This window comes from Hemicordylus capensis, chromosome 12 (assembly GCF_027244095.1).
Source record: "Hemicordylus capensis ecotype Gifberg chromosome 12, rHemCap1.1.pri, whole genome shotgun sequence".
Classification (NCBI taxonomy): domain Eukaryota; kingdom Metazoa; phylum Chordata; class Lepidosauria; order Squamata; family Cordylidae; genus Hemicordylus; species Hemicordylus capensis.
This window is the reverse complement of record NC_069668.1, coordinates 3,616,296-3,638,512: the sequence shown is the minus strand read 5'-3', so window position 1 is coordinate 3,638,512 and position 22,217 is coordinate 3,616,296. Positions and strand designations below refer to the sequence as shown.

Sequence of the window (22,217 nt, the reverse complement as noted above, 5' to 3'; positions counted from 1 at the left end):
AGTGAGATCCAGCGCACCCCACAGCTTTTGTCTGTGGAGGATTCTCATGGGCCCGGGATGCGCCAGTCGTCACAACGCGCCACATCTGGGAATCGAGGCAAGAGTGAATGAAAGTGTGAACAGAGAGAGTGAGTGAGTGAGAGAGTGAAATCCAAAGACGTCTTTTGGTTCTCCTCAGCCCAAGAGGGGCAAAGGGTGGGGGGAAGCCCAGGGAGGGGCAATCTTTCATCCCGAGAAGAGGGGAGAAAGCCAAAATCCCGAGAAGAGGGGAGAAAGCCAAAAAGCCCAAGCAGGGGCGGTTTAATCTTTCAGCTCGAGAAGGGGGAAAGAGAGAGAGACAAAACAAAAACAAAAAAAACACCCCACAGCCGAAGTAGGGCTGCCTGGGAAGGAGTGACTTAAGCCAAGAGCCCAAGGAGGGGCGGCTTTGAGTCAGAAATAAACAGCCTAAGCCCGAGCAACTCAAAGGGGGGGCTATGGGTAGCAGAAATAGCAAGTACACAAAATCTGAACGGATTTCATGTACACCTTTGGAGTGTGTGTTGAAAAATTGGGTGATTATCATGGGAGCAAAGAGTGCTCTTAGAAAACACGTTTTGAAATGCCTTTGTATGAAAGTTTGGCCACTATGAACTCGAGTCAGAGGCCTCCTGACTCCGAAAATAACATCCTTTTGCACTTGCCTCTGTTTTATAAGTGTTAAGGAAGGAAGAATTATTGTCTTTTGCAAAAATCATTTCTCTCTCTGTGTTCTGTTTCCAAGTTGCTTCCAAGCTTTGCCCGTGTGTTGCAAACAGTCTGCAAACAGTCTCTGCCACTGTCCTGTTGTAACGAAGCCAAAAGATAACACTGTTCTAGCTGCAAAAGTTTATCTGAACAAAAGGCTGCTTTTGTTCTCTTTTTCCCTTTTTCTATCTCTCTTCAACTACTTGAGTTGGAAAAGAGGAAAGAAAATGGAGTTTTGAAGGAATGCATATGGGAATTGCAGACAAAAGAAAAAAAAAACCTAGAAGGAAATACGTAAAAGGATTTTGGTTGGAGGTTGTTAACAATAACAAAAAGAAAAATGCTTGAAAAGCACCAGTAAGTTATAAGATTGTGATGTGGAAAGGTAATATAGAATTACAGGTTGTTTTCATGGATAACTGTGATAAGTTTGTTCTGTTTAAACTACTTTCTTAACTGAGTTTATGGCTGACATATTGAAAATGCTATAAAATTCCTTGTGACTCATATGGAGTTTTCTTTGTTTAGTCCTTTGTTCTGTGAAATACACAAGACAAGCCTCTGTGTGTGTGCGTGTGTGTGCATGTTTCTGAGAGGGAGCCCAAAGCTCTGGTTCTGTATAGGAATTCAACCCACATCAATTTCATAGCTCATCTCTGTGAAGATGAGGTTTCTGTTGTATTTATTCTGTTTATTCTGTTGTATTTGTGAATGTATTTATACTAGTGACATGTTTTGTTTTGTTTTTCCTTTCTGTAAACTGTTCCAGACCAAACTTGCTCTTACATTGAATTCCAAAATTCACAGTTATTATATTAATTGAACATAAAATTGGTCATGGCCTGAGCAACACAGGGAACTTTCAGCGGTCGGCTGGCCAACTGAGGGCTGAATCTTCCCACCTCTGCAGAAGTGCTGCTTATGGCTAAATGCATTAGGCATGAGAGCAAGCTCTATTTCATTCATTCTTATATCAAGTTAATTGTGATATTTCTGCCACTACCGAGTATCATAAGCCTTTATATGTTATGTTTACTGAATTCCTTGACAATGATCTATCTTATCTTACCTGTTTTCTGTGAGCTCAAAACTCTAAACCGGAAGTTTCCCTTCCAAATTCTTCCTCTCAAATGAAAGCTGATCCCTGATGAACAAGGATAACTCCACCCATTTCCGGATGGGAGGGGGAAAGAGGTTCTCTGTAAAGCAGTTTGTGTTCCAGCCAGATTAATTGTGGGTGAGAAGGAAAAATGGATTTTAAGATAAATGAGTCTAATTGTATTACTGTCATGTTTTTGCAAAATCTATGCAATATTTCTGCTAACTGATTTGATGTAAACTGAAAGCTACTAATCAAATGGTCTAAGGTTCAATTTTTTTTTTAAATTTGACTCATCCACCAGCCCTGCTTTGCCTTCACAGCAGCTGAATCTTAAAATCACAGACATGAGATTTGATGAAGGAATTTTGTTTTGCCAATCCTGCAAGTGGCAAGGAGTTCCAAAGCACCGGTTTGCAATTCACCTTGGAAATTTCCCAGCTAAAAGGGATTAGTCTGGGGCAGTAGATGGCTGACTCCCTCACACATGACCGAAGATCATGTGACTTTGGTGGGGATCCTGGGGTTTCCATGGCTACTACTTTGTTCTTAATCCAGCTAACTTACTTCCTTTTGAGTCTACAGAAGACCAAGAGCATGATTGCTTGCAAGCTGTGAACTGCATCTATGCCAAGCCATCCTGATCTTAAAGATGAACTGTACACAGAAGGAGGCAGCTTCATGTAAGATGGACAAGCTGGCTATGGAGAAGTGACTGACCATGCTCTTTCTCCAGCACAGCTTGCAGAGCTCATCACCTTCAAGGTAATTTTTACACAACTCATGGGGCCACTTGGAAAGAAAGAAGATTTTTAACAGTGGGAAACAAGGAAGTAAAACATGGGACACAGATATCAGAACTCTAGACTGCTGTTACACTACTAGAAGAGGTTGCAGTCATCCATAGCAGAGGTCACCAGAGGAAAATGACCCAGTGACAAAGGGTAATTGGATGGCAGATGCTGCAGTTAAAACCGCTGCTCCTTCCATTCCTGTTTCCAAGCATCTTTGATTCCTGTGCTAACTATCTTGGCACAACCCCCACATATCCAGAAAAAAAGGACATCAACTTTGCACCACAGCAGGGGGGCGCATTTAGAAGAGGATGGCTGGTAAAGAACAGCAGATGGATGTGGAATTCTTGCAGAACCAATCCTTTGGTTTTTCCTAGTCAATACAAAGACACTTTTGTGCCTCTTGGATGTACCCTTTTGCAGAACATGTGGCAACAGCCTGTGTAATTTGTGTAGTAAACAATCCTACTTTACCAAGGTATAGTATCTCACTGGACATGCCAAGTCAGGTAATGCCCAAGCTGTGGGTAAACAGAGGGCAGGGATTGACTTACCTGTGTGGGCTATCCTTTTTCCTTGTCTCAAGAGGTTGTTTTCGCTTTACAGAAATGTCAAACCCAAACTTGAATCCATCAGTGACTGGTTAATTATGAGGCTAAAGATGGAGAACGGGGACACCACAACTATCTACACGTTACTGACGATGAAGTCAGTTATACTGGATGGAGATTGATTGCCCTGACAATGGACTGTAAGTATGATTGTCAGCCAGCATGGTGCAGTGGTTAGAGTGCTGGAATAGGACCGGGAAAACCCGAGTCCAAATCCTCATTCAGCCAAGACACTTGCTGGGCGACACAGAGCCTACAACTCAAATGATTTGGCCTGCCTCACAGGGTTGTTGTAAGGAGAAAGAACAGGATACAGAAGAGAATGTGAGATGCCACATGGAAACTGGACTTTGTTAGCAGTGACTATGCTTGACTTGAAAGGCTTTAATGCCTCCTCAAAACCCCAACTCACAAGGGGGGTGAAAAATGTGAATGCCTTTTTCTTCTTGACTTTATTGCCTTGCTTTTGCCCAGGATTGCTGTTTTGTTCTCGTGATCAGAAACCAGCCTACAACACAAGCCAGCCAGCCTCCAAGAAGCACCGGCTCCCACACACAGCCTCACGCCTGGCCACCAAGCCTCAAATGAAGACATCATCCCCTGTTCTGGTCTTCAGGGAAAGGGGGGGCCCAGGGCAAGCAGGAAAACAAAAAAATATAAATTGGAAAAAGGAAAAAAAAATGCCAAAAGACCAAATTGAAAATAGCCTCAGGTTTTATCCATCCTTTGTATTATTTGCCTTGAAAACTTGACTTTCCCTTTTGTGCTAACGGTTGGCACCCAGAGACTTAGTCTCAGGATGCTGTCCCTACATGGGGGGGAGGGAATTGGCAACTCACTTGCCTGTCTTTCTCTCAAGTAAACAGGTTTGCAACCAACAGTGCCTTGAATTGTCTTTCCAAGAAGGATTGGTCCTCCCCAGATCAAAGGAATACCTGGATCCATCGCCAGAATGTGATCCCAAGGGAGTCTCCATCAACAGTGACCCAGGAAAACTAACAATCAGCAGCAGCAGCTACCCGGGGGCAGTCCCTATCTGCATTTCCAGTCCAACCCAATGGTGACAGAACGTCTATCTACTACCCTGTCCTGTGTTCGAGGAAGAAGGCCTAATGCACAGTTCATCTTCCTGCTCCTAAGTGTTATAGGAGAAGGATAGACAACAAACGCCTGAAGACTGCCTGATAACAAACAAGCAAGCCAATTTGTTCACTTTTATCTGGAGTCATACACATAACAGCATTTCCCCAAGCTGTAAAGCCCTGGAACCATCCTACCTGGGTAAGATACCTTGCCAAAGACACTGTTTCTAATTCTGCCAAAGACACTATTTCAGATTGCCCACAAGGGGAGGGAGTCAAGGCTCCCAAACACATGAACATTCGAGCTTGTCTGTGGACACTAGCCAAACAAGCCAAAACAACACGGATCAGGATAGCCAAAATCCTGCAACGTTTTACAAGAGCATTTGGTTCTCAACTGAAGGACTAAAATATATTTTTCCTTACCAAGGACTTTTAGATTTTGAATTCTAAAGCTCTCCATGGCTTCCTTTTGGCCATGACAGACTTTAGAGGACACTAAGGGGGGTGGGAGTTGATGATTTGCACCACTTTCTTATATTACTTTCTTGTAGTGACTATGTGCTATCATTATGTTGAAAACCTTGCTATCTCCTGTGCTGTAAGGTCATGGACCTCACATGCTTGCTCTCCAGTCATTTCCTTATTGTTTCACTTATATATTGTGCCAATCATCTCATTGTTTCAACCAGAGCATTTACCTGCAAGTCTGCACCTATCCCCAAGTTACTGATCCCTTTATGCTCTAAGACATTAAGCTGGCCCAAGCCTTACCTACAATTTTATAGACACTTGTATTAATCAGTGTGATTAAACATGACTTGTCATTGCTATTGCTTTCCACAAGCTGATAACCCATCAATCACCAGAAGCATCTGGTTCCACAATGCAAGACTGTTATTTATACTTTATTTGGGATAAAGATGGTTTAAAATCATGTTGCTTGCTATAAGTTGTATGATCTTTATATGTACACTTTGCTGTTATGTGTAAAATTTTTATATATATATCAAATCATGCCAGATATGGGTGGTTAAGGATATGTGTGTGTGATGTATAGAATTATATAATTATGTTTGTAGCTCTAGAATATTGTATGCAATGTGCCTGCCACAGCACATACCATTTCTGTAAAAACTATGCTTAATGCATCACAAATGTTTAAGGCATCCCAAAACCACATGTGTCCCAAACCCTTTAGCTACACGAAACACAGAGTTCCATCTAAGAGTTTATGTGTTAAAAAAGAGCTATTATTAATATTTCCAAACAGTTAGAACTTTCATTAACTAATATGGAGAGCCTATTGATTTATAGGCACAGAAGATAATTCTAGTTATAGCATGTATTCTCTTTGTATTGATAATCACATGTTGCTGCTTACAATGCATTCTAGCTTTAATCCAAATGTTTATGAGAACCTTTCAACCTTGCCATAATGTAAGACCCATACATATAGCTGTACCTTTACAAACCTTAATTAAGGCGTCCTGAAGATTCAGGATGATGCAGTGTTTAAGGGGGGAATTGATGTGTTTTAGAAAACCAAAGTAACTCCATTTTACTTAGAATACCAAAGCATCTCCAAGTTTGCTTAGAAAACCTAATTCTAACCTAAAGTAACACCAGCCAAGCTCAGAGACATACGGCCAATGTCATTATCTCTCTCCACTAAAATGTATCTATGAAACTTGGTTCTCACAAGATTCTCATTGTTCTTTGCTGACAAGTTAATAAAACAGGATGTAACCAAATAAGGAGTGATCACCAGATGAACAATGAATCATTCGCATGCGTACTAGATACTTAGTCCACCATTTTACTGGCACGTATACTATGTCAGCATCATTCAGATTGTCTGTATAAATGTAAGATGCACCTATAACCAATTTGTATTCAATGTGGAGCGCGAGCCCCATTGTCTACCTGCTTCTGCAGAGCATTAAACCAAGCCTCTAATTGATTCCCACTGTGTCTGTTTGATTGGCTTAAGGCGGACCCAGGGACGAACTGAATTCACATCACCACCATTTGTACAGGAAAGAGGAGCTCGCTAGCAGAGCTCCTCTTTCTGCAAAGGCTCTTCTCAAACTGGCGCTTTGAGCGGAAAGGGCGTCCTTTCCGCTCAAAGCGCCAGTTTGAGAAGAGCCTTTGCAGAAAGAGGAGCTCTGCTAGCGAGCTCCTCTTTCCTGTACAAATGGTGGGATCGGGCAGCTGGGAGGGCGGTTCGGTGGCGGGGGCCGAAAGCATTACTAGTGCCCGTTTTTCAACGGGCTAAAATTCACTTGTTATTTATAAATGTTAAGATGATAAAATATTTTTTATATTCTTTTGTTTAGCACTGTCAGTATACCTAGCCCAGCGCAGAGCCCACAAAATGCTGTTTTTATTATATTATAGTCTGTAAACCATCTTTGGAAAGCCACCTAATGGCTCAGTGGGGAAATGCTTGACTAACAAGCTGAAGGTTGCCAGTTCGAATCCCTGCTGCTACAATATCGGGCAGCAGCAATATAGGAAGATGCTGAAAGGCATCATCTCATACTGTGAGGAAGGAGGCAATGGCCAACCCCTCCTGTATTCTACCCAATAAACCACAGGGCTATGTGGTTGCACTGACTCGATGGCACACTTTACCTTTAAACCATCTTTCAATGAAAGGGTATATAAACGCAGTCAGTCAATCAAGAGCTGAGCCAATAACTGGCAAACCAGGGGCACTGTAGAGGCTGCTTCTAATTTATAACAGGGTTATTATGATATCTTCCGGTTTGTACTATCTACAAGGAAAGTGCACTTTGTATATGCTCAGAGGCATCTGTTGCTTTTTGCCACAGGTAGGGGTGGATAGTCCTGCCTTAAGCTGAGGGTTGCTGGAGTCCTGGCTCACAAGAGCAGAAGACACCAGAGAACCACCACTTTAAAATGTTTCTCTTTGCTGCATACCGTCCGCAAGCAGCAGGGAAATTACATAGGTGCTGTGCTTGCTAATTACCTAGTCTATTTCTGTGGAGTGTTGGACTAGGACCGGGAAGACCCGAGTTCAAATCCCCGTTCGACCATGAAACTTCACTGGGTGACTCTGGGCCAGTCCTCTACCGCTCAGCCTAACCTACCTCACAGGGTGGTTGTGAGGACAAAGATAAGCATGTATACGTTGGAGCATCTCGGAGGAAGAGCAGGGTATCAATGTAAAAAAAAAATAATAATAATTCCGAGGGAGGATTCGGGAACCAGGATGGGAAGAAAAAAGGAGGGAAACAAGTTGTAGGGATGAGGTCCACCAAGTGCATTAAGACGTCCTGCTTCTCTGCCTACTGACTTGCCCATTTCTGCAGAGGTGTTCATGGTTGGAAACATGCCATCACCATATTTCTTGGAAAGAGTTTCTAGAGAAGCTTGGGTTATTACAGCTTTGGGCCCACAGCCTAGTTTGGAGGCAAGCAAGACTCCCTTTGCCAATGATCTGACACAGACTTTTAAAGGCTGCCCGCAGCATCAAAAGCAGCCCACACTGAACCTCCTTTCTGCTTCTAGTGGCTCCAGGAAATCCCACCAAGGCAGAATTGTGCAAAAATTAATTTTTATTAGCTCTCACCCTGCATGATTAAAATCCCGGGCCCAAGTCTGCGTGGAAGGACCTGTTTCCCGCTAGGAGGACTCAGGTGGTCTTGGCATAGATGCTGGCCAGTGCATCCTGGGCACTTGTGATCTGCTGCTGCAGTCTCTGCCTGGTGGACTCGTTGGTGGCCTTCTTCAGCAGGGCCTTCATTTCCTCCAACACAGCACGGTAGCCGACGGTGTTGTGGAAGACACGGATGGCCCGGTCCCCAGAGGAGGCCAGAAAGCGGCTGTTCACGTCAAAGGCCAAGTCTGTGATGGGCTCCCCGTGGACTGCCTCGAAGCGTTCCTCTTCTTCGCCCCGGCGGGTGTTGTAAATGAAGATGTCGGTGCAGCATGAGATGGCCAGGGCCCGGGCGTCAGGGGACAAAGCAATGCGGCAGGGCTCCGCCACCTCGCACTTGCCCGTCAGCAGCAGGTACGGATCCTGCTGCTTCTTGTACTCGACGTCCGTGTCCCACAGTTTCCACGTGCCGTCCTTGGAGATGGTCGCCATCCTGCTCAGGAGAGAGACAGCATCTCACCGGCTGCAGGCTAGTGAGGCGACTCGACACAGAGGGTTTTGGGTTGCCCCCAGGAGTTTTGGCTAGGGCAGGATCCTTGCAGCCGGCCGCCCAATCCGTGTCCCCTCTAACAGGGATGCCCAGATGTTGTTGACTACAGCTCCCATGGTCCCCAGCCACAGGCCACTGCAGCAGGGGATGCTGGGAGTTGTAGTCATCGGCATCTGGGAGAGGGAACGCTGCTCCCAAATGGAGACGAAGCGCTGGAAGCATATGCCACCCATACAGTAACACAGGAAGCTGCCTTATGCCCACGCAGACCACTGCTCCATTTAGCTCAAGACTGTCTGCTCTGATTGGCAGGGGCTTTCCAACATTTCAGATGGGAGTCTGCCTCAGTCCTACCTGGAGATGATACCAGATGCTCTCCCACCCAGCTATGGCCCCACAGGCAGTCTCCCATCCAAATGCAAACCAAGGCAGACCCATCTTAGCCAAGGAGACAATTCATGCTCGCTACCACAAGACCAGCGATCCATCCCGGACCAGCATGTCCCACCAGCCTCTTGCTGGCTTCTGTGCGAAACTGAAAAGCTGTGCATTACCCCTTCAAGGATGGTTTGGCCCCACACCCATGCCGAGGCTCGCCTCTACCCCGTGTTCTTCAGTCATCTGCAAGATCCAACCCAAGGAGATCCAACTGAATGTACACCCTGTGCAGATCTAGAGCAGGGATTCTCAGAGTTGGGTCCCCAGATGTTATTGGACTTCAACTCCCATAATCCCTAGCCCCAGAGGCCTTCAGTTAGGGATTATAGGAGTTGAAGTCAAAAAAAATCTGGGGACCCAAGGTTGAGAATTCCTGCTCTAGAGAGGCATTCCTGGTGGTACTTTATCTGAATTGCCCCAGGTACTGTATTTTGAATTGCCCCGGTACTTGAATGATTAATAATTGTACTTGCAATATGAGGAGACCAATAGGGGGGAATTCCACAACTCCCACCCTCTGACCCCTCCCAGGCTTAGCCAATAATTCCTCCCCCACCCATTGGTAGCCTTCTAACAACAGCAGCTAACTGAGCTGTCACAAATGGTAGGAAGGCCAAGGCTTTCCTAGTCTCCTGTAAATTAGAAAACAGGTTGGCCCAGAAATACAGAAAACTCTTTCCCCTTAGAAATCCCGCCTCACCCAAGGCTTGAGCAAGGATGCTTTAAAAGGAGATGATTTCAGCCCCATTCCTGGGGAGAACTACAGCAAGGGAGACAACTCCAGAAGAGCCTCACCACACACCCCAAACTCAGAAAAGACCAACTGCCCTCCCCAAAGCAGCCAGGAGACAGGTCATGGATGTGAACTGATCAGGGATTTGGCCCAAGGCCCTTATTCTGGGTAGGAGACAGACAGCCACTTACCGCCGAGAGTCGTTGGAGAAAAAGAAGGAGCAGATGCCTGCCTTGTGCCCCTTCAGCTCAAAAGCCCGGGCCACCTCCCGGAAGTCTCCGCCTTTGCTGAAACACACCTCCCAAACTTTCACGACGGGGGTGAAGCCACACAATGCAACAAACCTAGAGGGAGGGGGAAAGTGGAAAAGTCACTGGAGAGGGGCTGTGTGTCAAACGGGATCATGACAAGCTTAGGAACAGAGGGAGCTGACGTATACCGAGTCAGACCCTTGGTCCTTCTAGCTCAGGATTGTCTAAACAGGCTGGCAGCGGCTTCTCCCAGGTTGCAGGCAAGAGTCTCTCCCAGCCCTGGAGGTGCTGCCAGGGAGGGAACTTGGGACCTTCTGCATGCAAGCAGGCAGATGCTCTTCCCAGAGCGGATTCCCCACCCCTTCAGGGGAATATCTTACAGTGCTCACAAATGTAGTCTCCAATTCAAATGCAAACCAGGGCGGGCCCTGCTTAGAAAAGGGGACAATTCATGCTTGCAACCACAAGACCAGCTCTCCGCCTTGCTGAACTCAACATGACCTACTTCTGCATAAATGACCATAGGATGGGGCTGCCTAAAACAGTTGGGGAAAACCCACAAATCAAATGGGCCTTCATAAAGACGACAGTGCGCCCCTTCTGAAAAGCAACCATCGCTGCCAAAAAGCAAGTTTTCACAAGACAACAAGAAGGTTTCCCCTGGCAGGGCATTGCACAGAGTTGGCCACCACAACCAAAGAGACCCTGGGCCGATTCTCAGGACTGGCAGCCCGAAAACTGGCCGAGTGTCAGCAAAAATCCAGGCAGGAGGACGAGGAAGTGACAGTGTGCTAGCCATGATCTGGTTAGGATGGGCGGGGGGGCAAGCCATTTATCTCACTGCATCTAGGGTGAAGGGAAAGCCACTGTGGGAGCTGTTGTTCGACAACAGTTGGAGAATGAAGGTCGCCCACCCCTGCTCTAGGCGCTTGCTGAGATTGAGGAGGCTTGAGATCTAGGATTCCAAGGAAGCAGCCTCCTAGGGAAGACAGGCACCCACGACTGCATCTCTCCACGAGGGAGAGAAACCAGTTTGGGTAGGCGGACGGGTGCTCCTCACCTCCCACACGGCGACACTGCTGCATAGGCGTTGTTCATCTGGTTGGTGTTGATGCTAGCCAGGATCTCCCCTTTCAGGTCCCAGATCAGGATGGTGGTGTCGCTGGAGGCGGTCATGATGAACTTCTCTAGGGCAGGACAGAGGCACGTGAGAGGCCTTCAGGGTTCCCTCCAAGGCATGGCCAGGTCTATGCGCTCACACATTTTGGGGGGTCTGCTCAGTTCATTTTAGATCCCGCTCAGGTGGAATCAGGAAGGCCCCCCTCTGAATGCAGGTGGGCGCACACACTGCCTTGATCCTGCCGCCCAGAACAAAACTCATGCCACACACAGAGGGGGGAAATAAGAGAGAGAGAGAGAGAGAGAGAGAGAGAGAGAGAGAGAGAGAGAGAGAGAGAGAGAGAGGACACTGGAGGCCTTCCGAGGCAGAGGCAGCCACAGGCACTTAGAAGGAAATGGATCAGAGAGGAGGCCTATCACCTCGACAGGGAGGCAGGAGTGGAAGGGGCCCTAGCTCAGTGGAAGAGCACATGCAGGAAGAGCACATGCACATGTCCCCAGTTCAATCCTTGGCAGCCTCTCCAGGTAGGGCTGGGAAAGACTTAGGAGAGCTGCTGCCAGTCAATGCAGACAATACGGAGCTGGCGGGACCCATGGTCCCTTCGGAATCAGGCAAGGGTTCCCAGGGGGTCTCCAAAGCCCTCTTGCCTCTCCATGCTGCAGCTGTGCTATCTGTTCCCTCTCTGAGGATCGCCAGTTTGAAGCCAACCCATCCTCAGCAATGTGCCTGGTGCAGAAGGGGAGGGGAGGAGGGCAAAGAACCGCCCCCTCTGCTCCTGATTGGCTGGCCATATGCTGGACCCCTCCCCTCCCCTCAGCCCGACTGAGAGCGCCAGAAAATTAGCACTGGGTGCTGCCGTAGCAAGCTAGAGGTTGCCGGGTTGAATCCCCACTGGTCTGTTTCCCAGATTTTGGGCAACACCCATATCGGGCAGCAGCGATATAGGAAGATGCCAAAAGCCATTATCTCATGCTGCGCAGGAGGAGGCAATGATCAACCCCTCCTGTATTCTACCAAAAGAAAACCACGGGGCTCTGTGGGTGCCAGGCATCGGCACCGACTAGACGGCACACTTTACTGCCGTTGAAATGAATGAGAAATAGGCTTGTCCCTTTGCCTTCACAAATACTCATGATGAATAATGAGTGGCTGTGACTCCGTTGAAAAAAATGGTGGCTGGAAATGACCTCTGTGGTATTATCGCAGATAAGGAGGTCCACCTGCACTCATGAGTGATTTAGTCAGGGTGTATGTCAATGATGCCTGTCTCATAACTCGTGCGCGCGCGCATGCAAGTCTAGACAGAGACACAGCAAGAATCCCTCTGAGCTGATACCTGAGCTGAAGGTAGGTGACAGAAGGGATACACTTGTCAGGAAAGGTTGGGAACCCCGGGCCCTCGCCAATCCTCTCTGTCCCCAGAAGAAACGCTAGCCCCTGCTACGGGCACGTACCTGTACCGGCCACTCCAATGTTGATGACAGGGGCTTTGTGCTGCTTGGGGAACTCCTCCGGGGTCGCAACATACGTAAAGCTGCCGTCCTCTTTCTTGGCCATTCGGAAGACTTGGATGGTGTCGCCGTTTGCCAGCCAGATGACGAAGGCTCTGAAGGAAGCAAGGAGAAGCTGCAAGAGGCCCAGTGGACAGGCTGCTGGGCCTGGCCGTCACGACAACTGCAACCCGTGCGCGCTTGGCTGACTGTAGCATAATGTTTCCACGTTTCTTTCCTGGCTAAGAGTGGCTGTGGAAGCCAGTCCTCTCCCACCACCTAGTGCCACATCAATGCATAATTATGCATCGTGCAGAATTAATCTATGGAATTCTCTGCCCCGGGATGTGGTGATGGCCACTGGCTTGGATGGCTTTAAGTGGGGGCTAGACAAGTTCCTGGAGGACCCATCCATCAAGGGCTACTAGTCTTGATGGCCATAGGCTACCTCCAGGCTCAGGGGCAGGATACCTCCAAATACCACCTGAAGGGAAGCAACGTCAGGAGAGGTGGCATGCCTGCGTCTCCGTCTTGTGGGCTTCCCAGAGGCAACTGGTGAGCCACTGTGGGAAACAGGATGCTGGACTCGAGAGGCCTTGGGCCTGGCCCAGCAGGGCTGCCCTCCGGCTCAGTGCAGCAAAGGGCTGGAAGGACGTTCCTAAGCAGCGACCAACAGGATTAGCAGCAGGTCCGGGGTAGGCCACACCATCCTGCCCCACAAGGGAGCAGAGTAACGTGCACCCCTGCCCACCTGGAATCTGGGTAGAAGCGGACCAGAGTGGCGTGGTCCAGCTCCACGTTGGCCTGCATGCAGCGGTGCTCTTGCTCCAAGAAGTCCTTGGTGCTCCAGATGCGGACAGTGCGGTCGTCAGAGCAGGACGCCAGGTACTTCCCGTTGCTGCTGAAGTCCAGGCAGGTGACACTTCCGCTGTGGCCCTGTGGAGCATAAGAACAGCCCTGTTAGATCAGCCCCCAGGCCCGTAGGAAGCTGCCATATACGGAATCAGGCCACCAGTCTATCTAGCTGAGCATTGTCTGCACAGATTGGCAGCGGCTTCTCCAGGGTTGCAGGCAGGAATCTCTCTCAGCCTTATCTTGGAGATGCTGCCAGGGAGGGAAATTGGAACCTTCTGCTCTTCCCAGAGCTCCATCCCTTAAGGGGAATATCTTACAGTGCTCACAAATCAAGTCTCCCATTCATATGCAACCAGGGTGGAACCTGCTCAGCTAAGGGGACAAGTCATGCTTGCCACCACAAGACCAGCTCTCCTCTCCAACTAGTCCAGCATCCAGTTTCACACAGTGGCCCACCAGATGCCTCTGGGGAGCCCACAGGCAAGAGGTGAGGGCATGCCCCCTCTCCTGCTGTGGCTCCCCTGCAACTGGGATTGAGTGGCATTGTGCCTCTGAGGCTGTAGATGACCCACAGCCACCAGCCTAGTAGCCACTGATAGTCCTGTCCACCATGAATCTGCCTAAGCCCCTTTTAAAGCCATCCAAGCTGGTGGCCAGCACCACATCCCATGGCAAAGAACTGCATAGATTGTTACTCAGAAGCCTGCTGGAGAAGAGGATTCCATCTCCCCCAGGGTGTGAGACTGGGGTGCCTGCCTCTTCTCTTCTGCCCTCCCTGGTTGCCATCTGCCTCCCCCCAGGACTGCTTGCGGAGAGGCTTTGCAGGACTGGGGCTGTAAGTGTGCCTGGGCAGTTTTTCCTGGTTCCACCTGCTGAGCTTACTGCTCAGCCTATATAGGAAGACTGCCAGTGGCGGCGGGCCCGCCACCGGTGGGTTCGCCACCGAAGGGGCGACACCAAAGGGGGTTGCCCCTTTGGGGGAGCCACTTCGGGGGAGAAACGAGGGCGAGGGCTGGACGCTTTGTCCAACCATTTGTATAGAGGGAGGCATTCAATAGTGGGGCTTCTGTTCAGTTTTAAGTTGTGCTGAGGTTGGGTTGAAGTTGTAATGTGTGTGGGCTTGTTTGGAGATGGGGATCCAGGGAGTGCCTTCGTTGAAAGTGGGGCAGCTATTCCGGTGGTGTTGGGGAATAGAAGAAGAAACGCTGGCAGGTCAGCAGGCTGTTCTAGGGGAAGGGTGGTCAGAAATCTAATAGCTGTCCCCCTTTCCGGCTCTCCTGCCAGCTCTTTGACCTCGGGGAGCACTGCCAACATCCCACATAACCTTACCTTGCTCCTCTGCAATGCCAGGTCGGTCCAGAATAAATCAGAACTTATCCATGATTTGATCATGGATGAAGGGGCCGACCTGATGTGTATTGCTGAGACTTGGTTGGGGGAGGCTAGTGGTTCAGTCTGGTCCCAGCTTCTCCCGCCAGGATATTCTGTAGAGGAGCAGGTGAGGGGACGTGGGCGGGGAGGTGGAGTGGCTGTGGTCTATAAGGATAACATCTCCCTTACCAGGGTCCCTGTTAGGGTATCGGACCATATCGAATGTGTGTACTTGAGTTTGGGGACCAGGGATAGATTGGGACTTCTGTTGGTGTACCGATCGCCCCGCTGCCCAACGGAATCCCTTACTGAGCTCACGGACTTGGTTGCAGAACTTGCGTTGGAGTCTCCCAGACTTTTGGTGCTGGGGGACTTCAATGTTCATTTTGGGACCAATTTGTCCGGGGCAGCTCAGGAGTTCATAGCGGCCATGACGACTATGGGCCTATCCCAAGCGGTCTCTGGATCGACGCATATTGCAGGTCACACGCTTGATTTGGTCTTTTATTCTGATCAGGGTGGTGCTCCGTGGGTGGGGACTCCTACGATCTCCCCGTTGTCATGGATGGACCACCATCTGGTTAAGGTTGGACTTACAACCGCTTTCCACTTTCGCAGGGGCGAGGGGCCTATTAGAATGGTCCGCTCGAAGAGGTTACTGGATCCGGTAGGATTCCAAGAAGCCTTGGCGGGATTTAATGTTGGCTCTGCTGGTGATCCTGTTGATGCCCTGGTTGAGAACTGGAACAACTTGCTCACCAGGGCAGTAGACACGATTGCTCCCAAGCGTCCCCTCCGACCTGCTTCAAAATTGGCCCCTTTTGGTATACGGAAGATCTACGGGGACTGAAGCGGCAAGGTAGGCGACTGGAGCGCAAGTGGAGAAAAACTCGACTCGAATCCGACAGATTACGACATGGAGCACATTTAAAGATCTATGCTCAGGCGATACGTGCGGCAAAGAAGCGGTTCTTTTCTGCCCGTATTGCCTCTGCGAGTTCATGTCCGGCGGAGTTGTTCAGGGTTGTCAGGGGACTAGTATCTGCTCCCTCTCCCTTGAACCAGAATTTGGAGGCATCAGTTACCCGCTGTGGTGTGTTTAATGAATTTTTCGCAGACAAAAGCTCTCGGATTCAGGCCGACCTAGATGGGGACTCCACAATTAATTTGATGTCTGAACTGGAGGTGTCTGACAACTCCTCTTATACAATTCGACTGGATCAATTTCAGTTTGTGACTCCTGATGATGTGGACAAGTTGCTTGGAGTGGTGAGGCCAAGCACTTGTCCTCTTGATCCTTGTCCAACATGGCTTGTTCTATCTAGCAGGGAGGCTGTTGTAGGCGGTCCCGTAGAATGCTTCTCTGAGGGAGGGCAGGATGCCTCCTTGTCTTAAGGAGGCAATTATTAGACCTCTTCTAAAGAAGCCTGCATTAGATCCCTCAGAGTTGAGCAATTATAGGCCAGTTTCCAATCTCCCATGGCTGGGCAAGGTAATTGAGAGGGTGGTGGCCTCTCAGCTCCAGGCGGTCTTGGAGGAAACTGATTATCTAGACCCATTTCAAACTGGTTTTCGGGCGGGCTATGGGGTGGAGACTGCCTTGGTCAGCCTGATGGATGATCTCCAACTGGCAATGGACAGAGGAAGTGTGACTCTGTTGGTCCTCTTGGATCTCTCGGCGGCTTTCGATACTATTGACCATAGTATCCTTCTGGAACGTCTGAGGGGGTTGGGGGTGGGAGGCACTGTTTTTCAGTGGTTACGCTCCTACCTCTCGGACAGATTCCAGATGGTGTCGATTGGAGATTGTTGCTCTTCAAAATCTGAGCTTAAGTATGGTGTTCCTCAAGGCTCCATACTCTCTCCAATGCTTTTTAACATCTACATGAAACCGCTGGGAAAGATCATCAGGGGATTTGGAACTGGGTGTTACTAGTATGCTGATGATACCCAGATCTACTTCTCCATGTCAACTTCTTCAGGAATTGGCATATCCTCCCTAAATGCCTGCCTGGAAGCAGTAATGGGCTGGATGAGGGAGAATAAACTGAAGCTGAATCCAGATAAGACAGAGATACTTATTGTGCGGGGTCGGAACTCTAGAGACGATTTTGATCTGCCTGTTCTGGACGGGGTCACACTTCCCCAAAAGGAACAGGTTCACAGTCTGGGAGTACTTCTGGATCAACGTCTCTCCTTGGTTTCTCAGGTTGAGGCGGTGGCCAGGGGTGCCTTCTATCAGCTTCAGCTGATACGCCAGCTGCGCCCGTTTCTCGAGATCAGTGACCTCAAAACAGTGGTACATTTGTTGGTAACCTCCAGACTGGACTTGTATAATGCGCTCTACGTGGGGCTGCCTTTGTACGTAGTCCGGAAACTGCAGTTGGTCCAGAATGCGGCAGCCAGGTTGGTCTCTGGGTCATCTCGGAGAGACCACATTACTCCTTTGTTGATGGAGTTACACTGGCTGCCAGTAGGTTTCCGGGCAAAATACAAAGTGCTAGTCATCCTCTATAATAAAGAGCTTGGTTGTAATCCCGTGTCCCAGCCCGTGTCTTTCTCGGCCATTCTGGGCATGTGCGGAGCGGAGCGTTCTGGGCGGAGCGCATGCCCAGAACGTCCGAGAAAGATACGGCCGCAGGGACACGGGCGGCCATGTTGGGTCCCAGTAAGCGGCAAGGGGAAGCAGCAGGAGGCGGCGACAGCGGCGACTGGAGCCGATGCCGGGCGACGGGGTGGCGAGTGGGGCCCATGGCGGCGGCGGCGGCCACGAAGGGGCGACGGTGGTTGCGGGGCTGGCCTGGCAGTGGACGGGCAGCCCGCAGTGGGCCCCGATACCAGGGGCTGAAGGTGGAAATGGGGGGAGCGGTGGCTGTCCGGCAGCCGGCCGCAATGACGGACAAGTGGCGGCAGCGGCCACGGCAGGCCGCGTGGCGTGGCGGGCCCGCCGCGGACCCAGTCGCCGCCTCCAGCAGCTGCTTCCCCTCGCTGCTTCCAAAAATGTAAACTGCAAACTGTTTGCCACCCGGGAGGAGGAGTGGAGGGCCGGTAAGATAAAAATTTAAAAATGCATGGGGTGGGGGAAGGGCAAGAGGGAGTGAGGCAGGGGGGAGGGGGAAGGGCAAGAGGGAGTGGGGCAGGGGGGAGGGGCAAGGGCAAGAGGGAGTGGGGCAGGGGGGAGGGGCAAGGGCAAGAGGGAGTGGGGCAGGGGGGAGGGGCAAGGGCAAGAGGGAGTGGGGCAGGGGGAGGGGCAAGGGCAAGAGGGAGTGGGCAAGGGGGAAGGGCAAGAGGGAGTGGGGGAGGGGAAGGGCAAGAGGGAGTGGGGCAGGGGGGAGGGGCAAGGGCAAGAGGGAGTGGGGCAGGGGGGAGGGGCAAGGGCAAGAGGGAGTGGGGCAGGGGGGAGGGGCAAGGGCAAGAGGGAGTGGGGCAGGGGGAGGGGCTAGGGCAAGAGGGAGTGGGGCAGGGGGAAGGGCAAGAGGGAGTGGGGGAGGGGGAAGGGCAAGAGGGAGTGGGGCAGGGGGGAGGGCAAGAGGGAGTGGGGCAGGGGGGAGGGGCAAGGGCAAAAGGGAGTGGGGCAGGGGGAGGGGCTAGGGCAAGGGGGAAGGGCAAGAGGGAGTGGGGGAGGGGAAGGGCAAGAGGGAGTGGGGCAGGGGGAGGGGCAAGAGGGAGTGGGGCAGGGGGGAGGGGCAAGGGCAAGAGGGAGTGGGGCAGGGGAGGGGCAAGGGCAAGAGAGAGTGGGGCACTCTTGGCGGTGGCGGCAGAACTCCCCCCTACTAGCGCCCGTTATTTTAACTGGCTTGAAAACACTAGTAACTTATAAAGCCCTAAACGGCTTAGGTCCTGGGTATCTAAGAGAGCGTCTTCTTCGCTATGAGCCCCACCGGCTGCTGAGGTCACTTGAGGAGGTCCGTCTCCAGTTGCCACCAACTCGTTTGGTGGCTACACAGAGACGGGCCTTCTCGGTTTCTGCCCCGAGATTGTGGAATGCGCTCCCTGCTGAGATACGATCCTCCCCATCTCTGGCAATTTTCAGAAAACACCTGAAAACACATCTCTTCAACCAGGCTTTCTCAGATTTTTAAAACTTGTTTTTAAATTGTTTTGATTATTTAATTGTTGTTTTATGATGTTTTAAATTGTTAATCATTGTTTTATATTTTATAATTTTTGTTTAATTATTAATTGATTTTAATGGTGTTTTAATGTTAACCGCCCTGAGCCTTTTGGAAGGGCGGTATAAAAGTTTTAATAATAATAATAATAATAATAATAATAATAATAATAATAATAATAATAATAATAATAATACGGGGTCAGTCAACAAATTAAGTTATTATTATTACAGCAGCCAACAAATGAAGCTGCGGGAGCAGCTATTATTATTATTAGGAAAAAAGCGTTTACCCCAACATGCTGCAGAGAGATTACAAACACATTAACAATTTGTAATCCAAAAACATCCGGGGACCCCAGGTTGAGAACCCTGAACTTAAGCACATGTACCTACAATTGTATCCATTCAGCCCCCATTAATCCCGTTTCCTCCTCCCTCTTCACAGTAAGCTCCTTGGGGCAAGGACCTTAGAGTGTTTGGGGCTGGTGGCTCATGCTATAGCAAGTACCATGTTCCTTGACACAGCCACACAAAATACACAATCCTAACATTTAGAGGCTGATCAAGGGAGATAACCGATTACAAATGGTTCTGTATTTCCCAGGAGGGAGTGATCAAAGCAGAGGAGCTGGGTAGCAACGTCCAGCAGAACCTAAGAAGGGCAGCTTCTCGGGTGTTAAGGAACTGTGGGAGTGCATGGGTGTTCAGCCACTTCTCTGCCCCCATCCTGTAAGGCCCTCAAGCTATTTTTTGCGGGAGAGGGTAAAGGGCAGACCAGGCGATAAAGGATAGGGTTACACAGCCGATGCTAGAAGCAGGCCTCCGCTGTCTCTGGCCCATGCGATGCATCCTGCAGGAGGCTGCTGGCACTGGGGACCCACTGGAGTCACCAGAGCTCACCTTGAGAGCTGCAGCCAGGAGTGGGTGTGAGAAAGAGTGCTGTTGGGGCTTCTCTTTGCGGGCTCGCTGGTGCTGCTTCTGTTTCTTCAGGCCCGAGGTCTTATTGGCTGCTTCACCATTCAGTTTCTGATCTAGAGAATACAATTTAAGCAAGATTTTTAAATGCCAGGGTGTGTGTGTGTGGAGATTAATTCACTCATGAGTCAAATCTGTCCCAGAAAGGGAGAGCAAGCCAGAGAGAAATTAAAACTGCTTTTAAGACCGCTGTCTGCTGGAAGAAGTGAGAGACAGGAATGTCCCTGTCCTCATGACCCAGATATTACATGAAGCTGCCTTATACCTAGCCAGACCCTTGGTCCATCTGGCTCAGGACTGTTTACAATGACTGCCAGGGACTGAACCCAGGACCTTCTGCATGCAAAGCAGATACTCTAGAGCTGAACTAAACTCTATCTCAAGAGCAACCTTATAAAGAATCACAGTGTTCAAAAGAAGCTGTCTTCTACCAGGTCAGACAATTGGCCCATCGAGCTCCATATTGTCTGCACTGACTTGCAGCAGCTCTCCAAGGTTTCAAGCAGGGGTCTTTCCCAGCCCTACCTGGAGAGGCTGCCAGGGAGGGAGCCTGGGACCTCCTGCATGCAAATGTGATGCTCCTTATTGCAATATCTACGAGTGATATACTGAGCCAGACCAGTGGCCCATCTAACCCAGTACTCTCCGACAAATGGCAGGTGCTCTCCAGGGTTTCAGACAAGAGGTCCTCCCCAGCCCTGCCCGGAAACACTGTCAGGGACTGAAACTGAGACTTTCTGCATGCAAAGCGGTTGCTCTTGCAGGGAGCTTGAAATAAACGCAATTAACATGGCAAGTCACAGGAACACGAAAACACCAAAGCACTTTGGAGCAGTTAAGCAAATGATTGCTTAAGGCTCTGATATGCTTAAGGCTCTGCAGTAATCCATATCCATAAGCCATCCTCTTGTGCACACGTGTTCTCTCTCTCTCTTTTATAACATATCATAATAAACTGTATTTATATCATATTTTATAACATATCATAATAAACTTTATTTGTTAGACTCTAAAAACCCAGAGGCAAGAGCAACTCCAGATAAAATATATACATACACACTAGTATTACTTATAACATTATGTAAGTACAAGTCACATTAGGCCCGTTACATTAATGGGCGCTAGAAGAACGCCAGGCCGCCCCCGCCCCCCCCCACTGCGTGGCCGGTGGGGCCGAGTGTGGCCGCCGCTGCCAGCGGGCCTAGTCCCCCCGCCGCGTCCACAGCCGCCATCGGGCCCAGTCCCCCCGCCGCGGTCGCCGCCGCCATCGGGCCCAGTCACCCCCCCGCTGCCATCGGGCCCAGTTGCCCTGCTGCGGCCTCCGACGCCATCGGGCCCAGTCCCCCCGCCGCAGCCGCGGGGAGGATGCCTCCCTGACGCTCCCAACATGGCCGCCGCCACCCGCTCCGCTTCCCTTTTGCCGTGTTCTGCGCACGCGCGCGCCACACATGCGCAGAACACCAGCCAGAGACATGGCCGCAGACACCCTAGCATTTTATTATATACTAGTCATTAGGCCCGTTCCATTAACGGGCGCTAGAAGAGGCTCCGGCCGGGCCCACCACCCACCGCGGCTCCGGCCGGGCCCACCACCCACCGCGGCTCCGGCCAAGCCCACCACCCACCGCGGCTCCGGCCGGGCCCACCACCCACCGCGGCTCCGGCCGGGCCCACCACCCACCGCGGCTCCGGCCGGGCCCACCACCCACCGCGGCTCCGGCCGGGCCCACCACCCACCGCGGCTCCGGCCGGGCCCACCACCCACCGCGGCTCCGGCCGGGCCCACCACCCACCGCGGCTCCGGCCGGGCCCGCCGCCGCCTCGCCCGGCTTCTCCCGCCGCCGCCTCGCCCGGCTTCTCCCGCCGCCTCGCCCGGCTTCTCCCGCCGCCTCCTTGCCTTGGCCGGCCATGGCCGCCCACAGCCTGGCCCGCAAATGCGTCACGGACACCAAGCATGGACGGACACCAAGCGTTTTATTAGAGAGGATAGGAGGATTAGAGGCCATGTTCAAGTTTCAGCAGATGAAGCAGGTAGCCCCGCCCACCAGCGCGCCCGGGGCGGGGCTTAGGGGAAGCCCCGCCCACCCTCTCACTCCCCTCCCCCTCACCGTCGCGCGGCCTGCTTTTCTCCTCAGCTGCTTGGGCCTCCGTCTTGCCTGGCGCCCCCCGCCCCAGCAGCAGCCAGAGGACGACGGCGCCAAGCAGCAGCGAGAGCCCCACCAGCGCCACGGTGGCCTCCTCCATCTTTCACTGGCACAGGGGCCACCTCAGCGCACGGGGTCGGCACCGAGAGGAAAGCGCGCGCGCGCAGGCCGCAGGCCACTAGGCGTCGCAGCCTGGCCTGTGGCGCGCACGCGCGCCGAGGCGCCTCCGTTCCCCTTCT

General features: G+C 51.0%; 1 protein-coding gene across 2 annotated transcripts; it reads right to left on the bottom strand.

Moving 5' to 3' along the window:
- Window positions 1-7,878: 7,878 nt before the first annotated feature.
- On the bottom strand, window positions 7,879-22,207 carry TBL2 (transducin beta like 2). Of its 2 annotated transcripts, none has more exons than XM_053274821.1 (7): window positions 21,943-22,207; window positions 19,760-19,890; window positions 13,271-13,455; window positions 12,484-12,635; window positions 10,970-11,096; window positions 9,850-10,002; window positions 7,879-8,430 (listed from the first exon to the last, which is right to left on the bottom strand). In XM_053274821.1, the coding sequence occupies exons 1-7, from the start codon at window positions 22,076-22,078 to the stop codon at window positions 7,974-7,976; spliced, it is 1,341 nt and encodes a 446-aa protein (XP_053130796.1). In that variant the 5' UTR covers window positions 22,079-22,207; the 3' UTR covers window positions 7,879-7,973. The 2 variants fall into 2 exon arrangements, with proteins under 2 accessions (XP_053130796.1, XP_053130794.1); XM_053274819.1 differs by lacking the exon at window positions 21,943-22,207 and adding an exon at window positions 21,628-21,842.
- Between the last annotated feature and the right edge of the window lie 10 nt (window positions 22,208-22,217).

Coding starts and splice junctions, on each gene's coding strand:
- TBL2 (XM_053274819.1), bottom strand. CDS start 21,790: ATGCTTGGTGTCCGTGACGCATTTGCGGGCCAGGCTGTGGGCGGCCAT. Junction 19,891..21,627: donor CGGGCCCGGCCGGAGCCGCG/GTGGGTGGTGGG, acceptor TGTATTCTCTAG/ATCAGAAACTGAATGGTGAA. Junction 12,636..13,270: donor CGCTTCTACCCAGATTCCAG/GTGGGCAGGGGT, acceptor TGCTTCCTTCAG/AGCCTTCGTCATCTGGCTGG.